This window comes from Trichosurus vulpecula, chromosome 2 (assembly GCF_011100635.1).
Source record: "Trichosurus vulpecula isolate mTriVul1 chromosome 2, mTriVul1.pri, whole genome shotgun sequence".
Lineage (NCBI taxonomy): Eukaryota > Metazoa > Chordata > Mammalia > Diprotodontia > Phalangeridae > Trichosurus > Trichosurus vulpecula.
Window position 1 is genome coordinate 21306671 of NC_050574.1, and position 12323 is coordinate 21318993.

The 12323-nt window shown below is 44.7% G+C and overlaps 1 protein-coding gene across 1 annotated transcript in view; it reads right to left on the reverse strand.

Annotated features, from left to right (window-relative positions):
* The window catches only part of SLC45A1 (solute carrier family 45 member 1), a 34599-nt gene extending 22687 nt beyond the window's left edge, over positions 1–11912 (reverse strand). Inside the window, exons 1-4 of the mRNA XM_036742479.1 lie at positions 11879–11912; positions 6268–6695; positions 2347–2439; positions 1549–1773 (exon numbers count right to left, since the gene is read on the reverse strand). Coding sequence (XP_036598374.1) covers positions 1549–1773; positions 2347–2439; positions 6268–6667 — 718 coding nt within the window. The 5' untranslated portion in view covers positions 6668–6695; positions 11879–11912. The remainder of the gene's footprint in view (positions 1–1548; positions 1774–2346; positions 2440–6267; positions 6696–11878) is intronic.
* Positions 11913–12323: the final 411 nt, after the last annotated feature.

A 12323-nucleotide genomic window follows, 5' to 3' on the forward strand; every position in this document is an offset into this window, starting at 1 on the left:
AGAATGGAACCACTATCTCCTTACAGAATCTAAAATTGGGAGAGAGGTAGATGGTTGTCATTGCTCTGCTAGATGTTGTAAAGGGGACCCTTTCTTTAACAAGCTATTGCTTTCCAATACTCCTGTTCTAACTACAGCTTTCTAATGGACACAACTTGCCCAGTACTTTAGAGTCTTTATCAATCAGGAGGCAATAAGTGATATTTAATTGGGATAAAGCCAACAAAGCAGTTTCGGTCTGGAATTCACAAGAAGACCTAGAGACCACTAGTTGATACAATTAAAAAAACCCACTGTCCTTAGGACAGGAACCTAATTGAATCAACTCCAGGTGGGTTTGGGAGGACTCCAAACCATTTCTGCATGAAGTAAATATATCAGAACTCCCCTCTTCTCACTAATAGTATCGCTTACCATGCTGAGGCATTCTAACTAGACAGAGTAATACTCTGAGGTCCAGAATTTCTTGAATGACTAGCTGAGGGCCATACAGGGTGACTTGACTATCAACGTTGGTTGGTCAGTTCAAAGAATCAAGAATCCCTTCTAACCTATGTCCATAAAAGGTGTTTTTTTGTTTTTGTTTTTGGCGAGTAAATACTCACAATGCACTTTCCATGCCTATGGCCCCAGGAAGGGAATCTGGTACTTGACTCAGGAATCCTGGGAAGGATGCATATGGGAATGAGTAGTGCATCATGATGTGTGTTTGATAGCCTTCCCAAAGGAGCCTCATTAATTTATAGTAAGTTTTCTTGGAATAACACCAATTACTTGGTATGATATAGAGCCCTGGTGAGCTTTATGACCTTTATGTCTATCCAGATAGAGGGGGCGCAAAACTGGAGATGAGGGTGTAGTTGTAGTTCTTGATAAGCTTTGTGAGATTGAACAAATAATGGAAAGGATGCTTTCCAGATGACAGATATAGCTGTTAGAAGAATCAGTGTATATAGATTCAGAATATTTGTAATGGCTATTGCTAACGTCACCCAACTACTTTGGGTCTCAGTTTCCTTGATGTCTTAGATATCTTCCAACTTTAAGTCTGTGGTCCTATGACCTATGGTCATGTGAATGGTCTCACTCTTATGGGCATTTAGTGGAACTCAATTGCTACAAGAACGTTGTTTTCCCACTTGGATTAACCTCTTTTTTCGTCTGTAGGGCAGCTCCTTCCATTGGTGCAAATCACCATCCCTCTCCACCAGACTACAAAGAATTGTTTTTTCATCCCCAACTAAGGCACAATCATAGAATATCAGGGGCCAGCAAGTCCAACAGGCAGCCAAAACAGACTGTTCTCTACAATTCCTCAAATAAAGGATCATCCAACCTTTGCTTGAAGACCCTCCCCCTTCCCCTACAGCGAAGCAAGAACTCATTACCTCCTACCCTCATTCAAGTTTGAGATGGGTAATGGTTAGAAAGCTTTTGTAAGCAAGAAGTTAATTAAATCACATTCAACAATCAACTCCCTCAATGTGTAAGGGTCATGGCACCATGTTGAGCAAGGCCCTGATTGGCCTTTTGAAGGCAATATAGTACCTGCTAAGAGGGCATGGATGTTCAGTCCTCTGTCCTGATCCACAGGACTGCATACGTCCATCATGTAGGCATGGCTTGGGTTGTCTGCTGAGTCAGCACTGAAATCCATGAGGACCACTCCGCATACGGTGAGGATGATACCCCACTTATGATTACTGACAGTGTCTGCCAGAGCTAGGCCAATGTCTCTCCCATTCAGTAAAAGTGAAAGCCCCAGAAGTGCACCTGGGACACAAGAGAGGAAAAAAGATCCTAGTGAGTCAACTAGGAGAAGACATTAAGTGGCCATTTTGAAATAAACCCAAGCCCTAGGCTGCTGTTGGTCCAGCAACATGCCCTTGGGGAATGCCAGGCCCAGTCATTTGGAATGGTGCTGTGACTTAGAAATCCCTTCATGTAAGAAATGGATTTGCCATCTATGGTGGGGGACTTAGTCCTGTAGAGCAGGCTTCTGAAACTGTTGGGTCCCATATGGGGTCACAATTTAAGAAGCGCTGAAGGGGTCATGGGTGGAAAAAGTTTAAGTCCTGCTCTAGAGGGCCAAGTCATAGCAGATGGCCCAATATAAACCACATTCTCAGGGTAGGGATGAGCCTTCTACGTGATTTACAATTCAGCTCAGGAAAGTGTCTAAAGGTGAAAACACAAAAGCCAAACCAGCTGCTCCCTGAGTAAGGCAGGTGGGAATTGTCTGCATGGCTGCTTTCATCATCAGGTTAGGCTTTCCTGAAATCAAGGGGGGCAATCCTTGGGGCAGGGAGGGTAAAGGAGGGAGGTTAAACTAGCAAAGGCACAAACCTATAGCCAGCACCAGGATGAAAGGACGTCTCCTTCCAAACTTTGAAGTGCACCGGTCGCTCCAAGCACCCAGCAAAGGCTGCAGTAGGAAGCCTGCAACAGAAAGGTGCCGTGGTTATCATTTGTGTTCACATCTGGCATGCAGAAGAGCCAGTGAGGAGGAGAGATGGACAGAGACAGAGAGAGACACACACAGAGACAGACAGAGAGAAAGACAGAGAAGGACAGAGACAGAGAGAGAGACAGAAACAGAGACACAGAGAACAGAGACATGGAGAAAGAGAGGGACAGAGACAGACACACACACATACACACAGAGAGAGACAGAGACAGAGATTGAGAGAGAGAGAGAAAGAAACCATTTTAGAACCTGCTCTGAAATATTTTCCTGGGCAGAAAAAATTCATACACACAGAAGTAAACTAAACACAAAGTAATTGTAAGAGGAAATAGTACTAAGTAGGAGGTGGGATAGAATTAGGAAAGGTCTAAGAAAGGTCTAATAAGAAGTCACACCTGAGTTGTGTTTCGAAGAGCCATGTGGCTTCTAGGCAGCCAGGTGGTACAGTGAGTAGAGCACTGGAGCTTGTGCCAGGAAGACCTGAGTTCAAATCCTGTGTCAGATCATTTCTTGCTATGTGACCCAAGGCAAGCCAATTAACCTGCCTCAGGTTCCCCACCTGAAAGTGAGGATGATAACAATACCTATCTCCCAGGATTGTTGTAAGAATAAAATAATATTTGTAAAGTGCTTTGAAAACCTTAATGCTCTCTATGGTAGTTATTATTATTTTCAGAGGGTGAGTGAAAGGAAAACCTGGGGTGTCGGTCAGTAGAGAAAGCACGAGCTCTGGAATAAAGAGAAGGATTCTCTCAGGATTCCTGTGAAGTTTCTACTTCGGCTGCTGTCAGAAGTCACCCTAAGTAGTTGTGACAGCCCAGAGGATTCCTAGGAATTACTGACCCTTGGGTCTCTCACTCCCAGAGAACTTTCAGCCCTGTTGCTTTGTCTTCCCAAAGTGGTCCAGGATGGGTATTAGCCGTAAGGCCTCCTAAATTAGTAATCCATTCTCTGGTCTAAATTGAGGACTTTAAAATAGAAAAAAAGCAGAACCCTGGTTTGGCCACCTTTAGAACCAAATGAAATGGATATAAGCAAGTCTAAGATAGCCCGGCATAGCAGACAGAGGGCTAGATCCAGAGTCAGAAAGACCAAGGTTCAAATCCTGCCTCTGACGGAGACGGTCCAGGTGGCACTGCTTACATGGCCTCTTGGTGTTCCAGGCAATTCTTAAATACCGTATGCTAAAAACAACTTTGACAGGCCAGGGGTTTAGTTAATTCAATGACCGACCAATGATTCCTCCCATGCAGCACACTACCCACCTCTGTCTGCAGAGGGATGAGCTCAGGAAGGAAAATGGCACATGTATTTTTGGACTAACCATAAGTGGTGAGATGGGGGGAGGGGAATAGGATCAAGAACGGTCTTGGTGTAGGAGCTCACATCGGAGCTGGGCTTTGACTAGATAGATTGAATTGGACGGTCACTGCATGGATCTGTTTTCCTTGACTGCATGTGTGTGGAATTTTTTTTTTTCCATTTGGGCAAAAGATTGGAGGGAAAAGTGATACGGCTGTAAAAAAAAAAGGAAAAGAAAAAAAAGAGGGTCACGGAAGCGTTCTTTAAGGCCTAATGTTTTCCCTCACAAAGCACAAGGAGAGGACAGAAGGAAATGGAACGCAGAAAAGCAGACCAGCTTTGAAAGTGACAAGTTGAATTTATTATTGATTATGTAAATACTGTATTGAATTTATTATATATTGTATTTCTATACAATCATATAATGTATATTGGGGTATATGGTACATAAGTATATGCCCCAGAATATAACATGTGACCATGTTAATCATATATCATATAACATAAAATCATAGAAACCATATATTATATAATTATATCATAATATATTTAATATTGTAAGTCTAATGTGTTATGATATAATTATCCATAATATATAGTTTCTATGATTATATATTGTACTGCAATAATACAATTGTATAATGTTTGATAATATAATTATATGCCATATAATTATTTGTTATATAAATTATATGTATTAGATTTATTGTATAAAAGGAGCAGCAATATATAATTAATATATGTTAATATAGAATATATTATTAATTATGTATCATTATATATAATTAATAGGAGATTTATAGTTTTATATACAAACCTCTTTTCCTATTTGTATATAGAAATATTCATTTTATTGGGTGTTAAGTTTAGAATTTAAAAGTACTTTTTAAAAAAGACTGTTACATAGCAGTTGTCTGGTCTAGTCTGGACAAAAGAAAACTTAATTCAGGACAATACAAATTAAAAGCTGGAAGGGCCTTAAAACACAGAGCTGCAGGAGACTGTCTTGACCAGCCACCCCATTTGGGAGAGGAGAAACTTAAGCCCAGAATCCTATAGGTAGTAAACGGCAGAGTCGGGATTTAAACACATAGCCTGTGGTTTTAAAGCTAATGTACTTTACATTGTCTTTTGCTATCTGTTCTCGCTGTTTTCCTTTTTCTTCAGGACCTGGATCCGTCTCCTACTATGAGACCTTTGGTAAGTCATTTGATCTCTGGGGGTCTCAGTTGGCTCATCTGTCAAATGAGGCAGTGACTAGTTGATGTAGCAGGTCCTTTCCAGCCCCAAATCTAAGGATCCTCCATCTTCAACAGAAACCCCCCCTTCCCTGCCCCTCCCCGTCCTGACATATGACAGAGCTCGAAGGAATCATAGACAGGAAGAACCTTTTCATGCTGACAGTTCTCAGATTCATTTATCCAGCCCTAACCTCTCCTGACCTCCAGTCTTGCATTTTCATCTATCTATCTGGTCATCTTGGACATCCCCTAGACACCTCAAACTCAACATGCTTGCAGTAGAACTTATTAGCTTTCCCCGCCAATCTCTGCCCTCTTCTAAACTTCCCTAGAAGACCACTAGACTCCCAGTCACCCCCGCTTGTATCTAGGGGTCATCCTTGGTGCCTCACTCTCTGAGTCCTCCCCCACCCCACCCATATAGAATCTGTTGCCAAGTTTAAACATTCCTGTTGTTGTCATTCAGTTGTATCCGACTCTTTGTGGCCCCATTTGGGGTTTTCTTGGCAAAGATACTGGAGTGGTTTGCCATCTCCTTCTCCAGCTCATTTGACAGATGAGGGAACAGAGGCAAACAGGGTGAAGTGACTTGCCCAGGGTCATGCAGCTAGTGTCTGAGGCCACATTTGAACTCAGGAAGAGGAGTCTTAGCCCTGTGTGCTATGCACTATGGTGCCGCCTAGCTGCCCCCTAAACATTTCTGCTTTCAAAACATCTCTTACCTATGTTCCCTTCTTTCCTCTGGTACTGCCACTCCCTGGTGCAGGACTCCATCCCTGGTGATTGGCTTTCCTGTTTCAAGCATCTCCCTGGTCTAGTCCGTCCTTCAAGCTGCTATCAAAGTCATCTAAGATACAAGTCTGACCCTTATTCAGCAAACTGCAGTGGTTCCTTGTTACCTCCAGGATCAAACAGAAAATCCTCTGTTTGGCTTCAGAAGCCAGCCCCCTCCTGCCTTTCCAGCCTCCTCACTCCCCGACCTCCTTGATCTTCCTGTCTCAGACACCCCATCATCTCCAGGCCCTGGCCATTTCCAGTGACTGTTCCCCGTGTCTGGATGGCTGCCTCTTATCCCTGCCTCCTGTCTATAACTTAGCACAGTGCCTGCCACACAGTAGACATTTAATAAATGATTATTGACTGACCGATTAATATACAGAAGGAGCTCCGCCAGCTTTAAAGTATATAGATGTTAGCTTTTGCCATTACTGTATAAGACGAGAAGATGCCAGAGGAATATTGGAAATTAAAGGTTACCTAGAATTGGACTGATGAACCAGACCATGCTGTAGAGCTCATCCGGGAGCCCCATCTGGAGCAGTACGGGGGTCACATACGCTGTCTCCATGGCGTAGCTGAACTCGATTCCAAAGAGGATGCAGCCATTGAATAGCAGCTCCCGGAAGGACCTCTGGGGGTGCAGGTCTCCAAAGTCAATCAGGTCTATGGGACAGGGTGTGTTCGGAGGCGGGGGTGGAGAGGGGCGGATATGTTTCCTCCTCTTAGGGTGTCTCTTAAAGTTGTTGGCCCGATGGCTGATGTGCCGAGTCACGGTTCCCGAGTACCCCGAGACCTGCGACCTCCAGAATTCCTGAGAAGTCAACGTAGGGAAGAGAACCTCACTTGGAGGAGGGGTCCCAGTAGTAGGAGGGATCATCCTAGGAAAGGAAGGTCAGTGGACGTTCCTGTGGGAAAGAGAAGTCAGATGTGTGCACTGGCATCCATCCATTCATCCATTCATCCATCCATTTCTCCCTGCCTCCATACATACAGACATTTATCCCTTAGTCAATCAAACTGCAAGTATTTATTAAATGCCTCCTGGGTGCCAGACACTATGTTAGATGTGAAAGAGACCAAGACAAAAGTGGAACCTTCCCTGCCCCACAGAAATTCACATTCTGTCGGGGAAAACACCAGGTACATCCACCTCCAACCCAGCCTGTGGGATCCTGGGAAAGAGCCTTGCCCTCCCTTGGCTCCAGGATCTGCATCTACCAAATGAGGGGGCAGAACCAGATAGCCTTAGAGGTGCCTTCCAACTCTTAACCCTAAGTGTATGCAAAGTAAATCCAAGGAAATTTCGGGGTGGGAGTGGGGAGAGCTCCGGCAGCCAAGAATGAGTTTGTGGACACTGCATTCTGATCTCCCACGTGCGCTGTCCCCTCGGCCTGGAAGGCTTCTCCTCCTCGCCTCTGCCTCCCCCAGTAGGCCTTTCCTGATTCTGCTGTTTGCTAGCGCCACCCCTATCGCTGCATATTCACTTATCTGTGAATGTGGTGTCTCTTCCCTTGTTTCACTTTTGCGTGTGTATGCCCACGGACTAATCTAGGACAGTGGCCAGCGTCCTCCAGACACCTAATACATGTTCATCGATTGATTGACCAAAAAAATTCTCATGTCAGCAGGAACTTCTTATGTTTTCATCTTTAAGTTTAACTTGTCTGAGTAATTTCCAATATTCCCCTGTAGTGTTCATTCATTCCTTTCAAGTAAAAGAAAAAAGCTGTTTGTTCATGTTAGAGATTCAGGAAAACTCACAGGCCAGCTGAGAGGGGCATCGAGTCACCAGGGCAGCCAGTGGGAGGGAAGACCTCATGGGAGGTCTTTAGGCAGGGCCTGGTTGTTGTTGGGGAGGGGGATTCTTTCAGCTAAGAGTTACACTGGATGGACCAACGTCCCTGTCTGCTCTGAGGTTCTGTGAGACTCCCAGACGATGAAGGCAGGTTGAATGAGGCTCTGGGCATCCTTTTCCCATCAACACTGCCCATCAGCAAAAATGTCAAAAGACAGAGCATTCAGAGACTTTATGTGGTCAGATTCAAGAGCATCCATTTAGCATGGGACCCCAGAGGTAGACCCCAGAGGAGGCAAGGGTCCTGGAGCTAGAGCTGGAAAGGACCTCAGAGGCCAGTTAGCCCAAACCTTATATTTTACAGTATTTTACAGATGAGGAAACTGAGGCCCAGGGGATCCAAACAATTTTCCCACAGCTGGTAAGGATCAGAGGCAGGGCTGAAGCCAGGTCTCCCTGGATTTAAGGTGAGCCGCTCGATCCACCACTCTGCATGATCCAGAATCTGTTTTACCTATTAATTTTTCCCATTCTCTGATGGTTCTGTAGAAAATGAATACAGGAGCCAACCCAGAGAAAGAAGTTTTAAAAGTTAGTTATGGTGTCGTATCGACCCAAGACTGGCAAGTTACAAGGGTCCATAAGATTATCTGGCCGACTGATTCCATTTCAATTCATCGTTTATTTCTCCCTTGTCCCCACTGCATGCATCCTACCAACAGATAGCCTGGCACAGAGGCTGTTTCATTATTGTGAGCCTGTTACTAATCCATCAACATTTTTTTTGGAAGGCGGAAGGCAGGACAATTGGGGTTAAGTGACTTGCCCAAGGTCACACAACTAGTAAGTGTGTCAAGTGTCTGAGGCTGGATTTGAACTCAGATCCTCCTGACTCCAGGGCTGGTGCTGTACTCACTGTGCCACCTAGCTACCCCCAATCAACATTTATTAAACGCCTACTATGTGCTAGAGACTTTTTTTTTTATTACGTTGGAGATGGGTCACAATCTGGGTTGATGGAGAGAATTCTTATACTGAGTTTCCCAAACTGACAAAATCTTGAATCATTTATCTTATGATGAGAACCATGTTTAGTTAGTAATAAATTCAATCTTAAAAATCACAAAAGTTTTCAATGTTTATTACATGGGGTCATAGCTCTAGGGACCAATTTAGAGATTGTTAGCCCAGCCCCCTCATTTTATGGAAACAGAAACCTAGAGAAGGACAAGATTTGCCCAAAATCACACGGGCAGAGCCAACGTTCAACGTTAGGTCCTGTGATTCCAAGTTCGTTGCTCACTTTAATGGCATAATTTCATATCTGAGAGCACCATAACTCCTGGTGATGCCCCTCAGGCATCTCCTTAAGAAAGGCATTTCCAACCCAGAAAGAGAAATCGAGAAATTCTGTAACAATATGACGACATTGTAGGATAAAGTGAAGGTGGTGGGAGGGGGAGAGTCAAGAGGATTAGAAGGGACTTAGGAACAGGGATAGGAAGGGGTCCCCATAGTGGACTTACCCCCAGTGACCCTGGAACAACATTTCCCGATGACTCTAATTGGAAAAAAAATCGTGTGGGATAGTCCAAAACAACCTGGCTGATTCTTTGGGCCCATCTGAAATCCATAAGGCTTGTTGGTGGCAGGCACTCTCTGCTATAGACACGCCCCTTCTCCTGCCTAATCTCCCCTTCCTCCTGCCCCTTTCTGGAATCTTCTCTGCCTGGAAACTTCCAAGCCCTACACTTGTATAACCACCGACCAATCCCTGGGGCCTCCCTGACTGTGACATCACAGATGTGAAACCAAGCAGACATGCCTATGTGAGAAGCCATGCCTTCCTCTAAAACCCAAGGCCCTCACCTGTGTCCTAGAGCTGCTCAGGTGTGGAGGTGAAGAAGGACCCAAGCACCCCACCCATCCATCAGCTAAGAAGAGCAATGAGGGCTTGTTGGAAGCCGGGTGCACTAAGTTGGAGGGAACGTCTTTCACAGCGTCATGACACACTCTGAATCTATGATCCTAGTACTCCCAGCCTCCTGTTGTGCCCTGAAGATGGGGGAATATGTAGTGGAAAGAGCATTTTTAAGCATTTATTGTCTAGTCCAGGGGTGGGGAACCTATGGCCTTGTGGTCACATGTGGCCTTCTAGGTCCCCAAGTGCAGCCCTTTGACTGACTCTAAACTTCACAGAACAAAAGCCAAAGGGCCGTACTTGAGGACCTAGAGGGCCACATGTGGCCTTGAGGCCTCAGGTTCCCCATCCCTGGTCTAGTCTGACTCCTTCCTGAAAACCTAATTGTAGCCAGTGGTATGCCAATTGTTAAATTTTCAGTGTGAACATTTATACCTCTGAAATCAGCAAATGCTACAAATCAGGGTTTGATTTATTTTTTGGTCAATTGTTTAGATTTAAGAAAGCTATGTAGAAAGTGTTAATAATGGTAATTAAACTTAAATGTGTCTTATATATAACCCCTCCACCAAAAGCTGGTAGTTAAACATTTACCAGCATACCCTATACCTACCTTCTGATCTTCGCTCTATAACCGATGGATTTGGAGACCTTAGACAAGTCACTTACCCCCTTCCCTTTGCAAAATAAGGATGGGGCTAGACCTAAGGGAGGGGTGCTGGCTAAGCCATGTAGAATCATAGATTTTGAGCTGGGAGGAATATCTAAGGTCATTCAATCCAGAGGTGTGAACATAGGGCTGGTAACACTCCCCCAGTGCCACCTGGACCAGATTAAAAAGCAATTGGGAAATATTTTTAAAAATAAATAAAAATACAATAGAGCATAGATAATGTTCATATGTGGTTTTCCAAGTCAGTATGCAGAGGATAGAGCACTGGCCCTGGAGTCAGAAGGATCTGATTTAAAATCCTGTCTTAGGCACTGTCATTTAACCCGAATTGTCTCCCCAAAACAAAACAAAACCAAAGTCTGGCTATGTGACCCTGGGCAAGTCACTTCACCCCGTTTGCCTCAGTTTCTTCATCTGTAAAATGAGCTGGAGAAGGAAATGACAAACCACTCCAGTATCTCTGCCAAGAAAACCCCAAATGGTCAGATGTGACTAAAGTGACTAAAAAAAAAAAATCAAAGGAATAAAATGGCCCCATGACGCATCTTTTCAGAAGCTGCGTCCAATGGACACAAGGCCTTTTGTAGGAGGGAGGCAGGGCTGGCCGAGTGCCCTAACTCCTCTCTCCTTTCTTGGTAGGTGAAGTTCTACAGCCCCTCAGATCCACCCTTTCTGCACCCCACCCTAGCCCTCCTGGCCTTAGATCCCAACTGTTTCCTAGTCCCTCCTTCCCTCATATTCTCCAGTCTGTTTGGCAAAGGGGCAGATCCTCGAGGCTTTTACACCTTTGTATGAGTTGAAGGCATCCCTTGGTTTCCTCCAACAGGATTTGAATTTTAAGTCAGATTTGTAGTTACTGATTTTAAAAGGCCCCTTTCCTTTAAAAATAAACCAAAACGCATTATCAAACCTACAGGAAAATACTGGGGGCATGGGAGTTTCTAAGTACCCTGCCATTACACTAGATAATCATGCTGCTGTGATTATAATAAAACAATATTATTATCACTGTCCTAATAGCAATCACATATTGTATTGTTATAAATCATAATATATTATCTAATTATAACATTGTTATGTGATATCAATCACATTATCGTAAGTTCCGTCAGGTCTGGCTCTTCATGACCGAGGGGACCATAGCATGCCAGTACTTTCCCCGGGGTTTTCCTGGCAAAGATACTGGTGTAGTTTGCCATTTCTTTTTCCAGTGAATGAAGACAAGCAGAGGTTAAGTGACTTTCCCAGGTTCACACAGCTAGGAAGTGTCTGAGGCTGGATTTGAACCCAGATCTTTCTGACTCCAGGCCCAGCACTCTATCCACTGAGCAATCTAGCTACCTAGCATTAATAATATAATAACGTTGATCCTATTATAATGATTGATAATCATAATAAGATGCAATGATATTACGTAATTGAAGCAGGGTAGTATAAATAAGCAGGCCTTCCTTGGTCCACCTCTAACAAATACTGGCTGTGTGACCCTGGGCAAGTCCCTTCACCTTTTGGTGCCACCAATGCAACTCTCCAAGATAAGTGAGATGGTGATCTGCTTTGGTGGAGGGAGTTCCCACACTGGGAGTCCCCCCCCCCCAAGGCTGAAACTTACAAGCCGGGTGCGCCTTATCTCCCCCATCACTTTTAATTAAAATTGGCAGTAATAATAAATCGCGCCGATGTAGTGGTTTAAAAGCACCTGCTAAGTGTTTCATGGTGCTGGCCTTCCAGAGCCAACGCAGACAATGTCGAAGTTTTTGTTTCACAAACTCAGCTCCTTCTGCTACCTTTCCATTCTCCCCCTCCCCGCCCCCATGGCTTTAATTTCCTGGTGTAAAAAATAGCTGTCCCCAGAAGGCTCCCCGCCTCTCCTAGCTGAAGAGTTCTGTTCAAAGACGGCGGCTGGGAGCTCTCCGCACTGACAATGATGGTGAGCTGGGAAATAGGCGTGATCCCGCAGCGAGAGGGCCTTGGCTTTGAATTCGAGTTCAGACACTTTCCATCTGGGTGAGCCGGCGCAGGGCAGCTGACTTTTAGGCACCTCGGTGTACTCTTCTGCAAAATGGGGGTTTTAGCCAGCGCTGCTGGAAGAATCGGCTCCAATCGTCCGGATTTAGCGCTTCGCAGACCTGAGCATCTGAAGG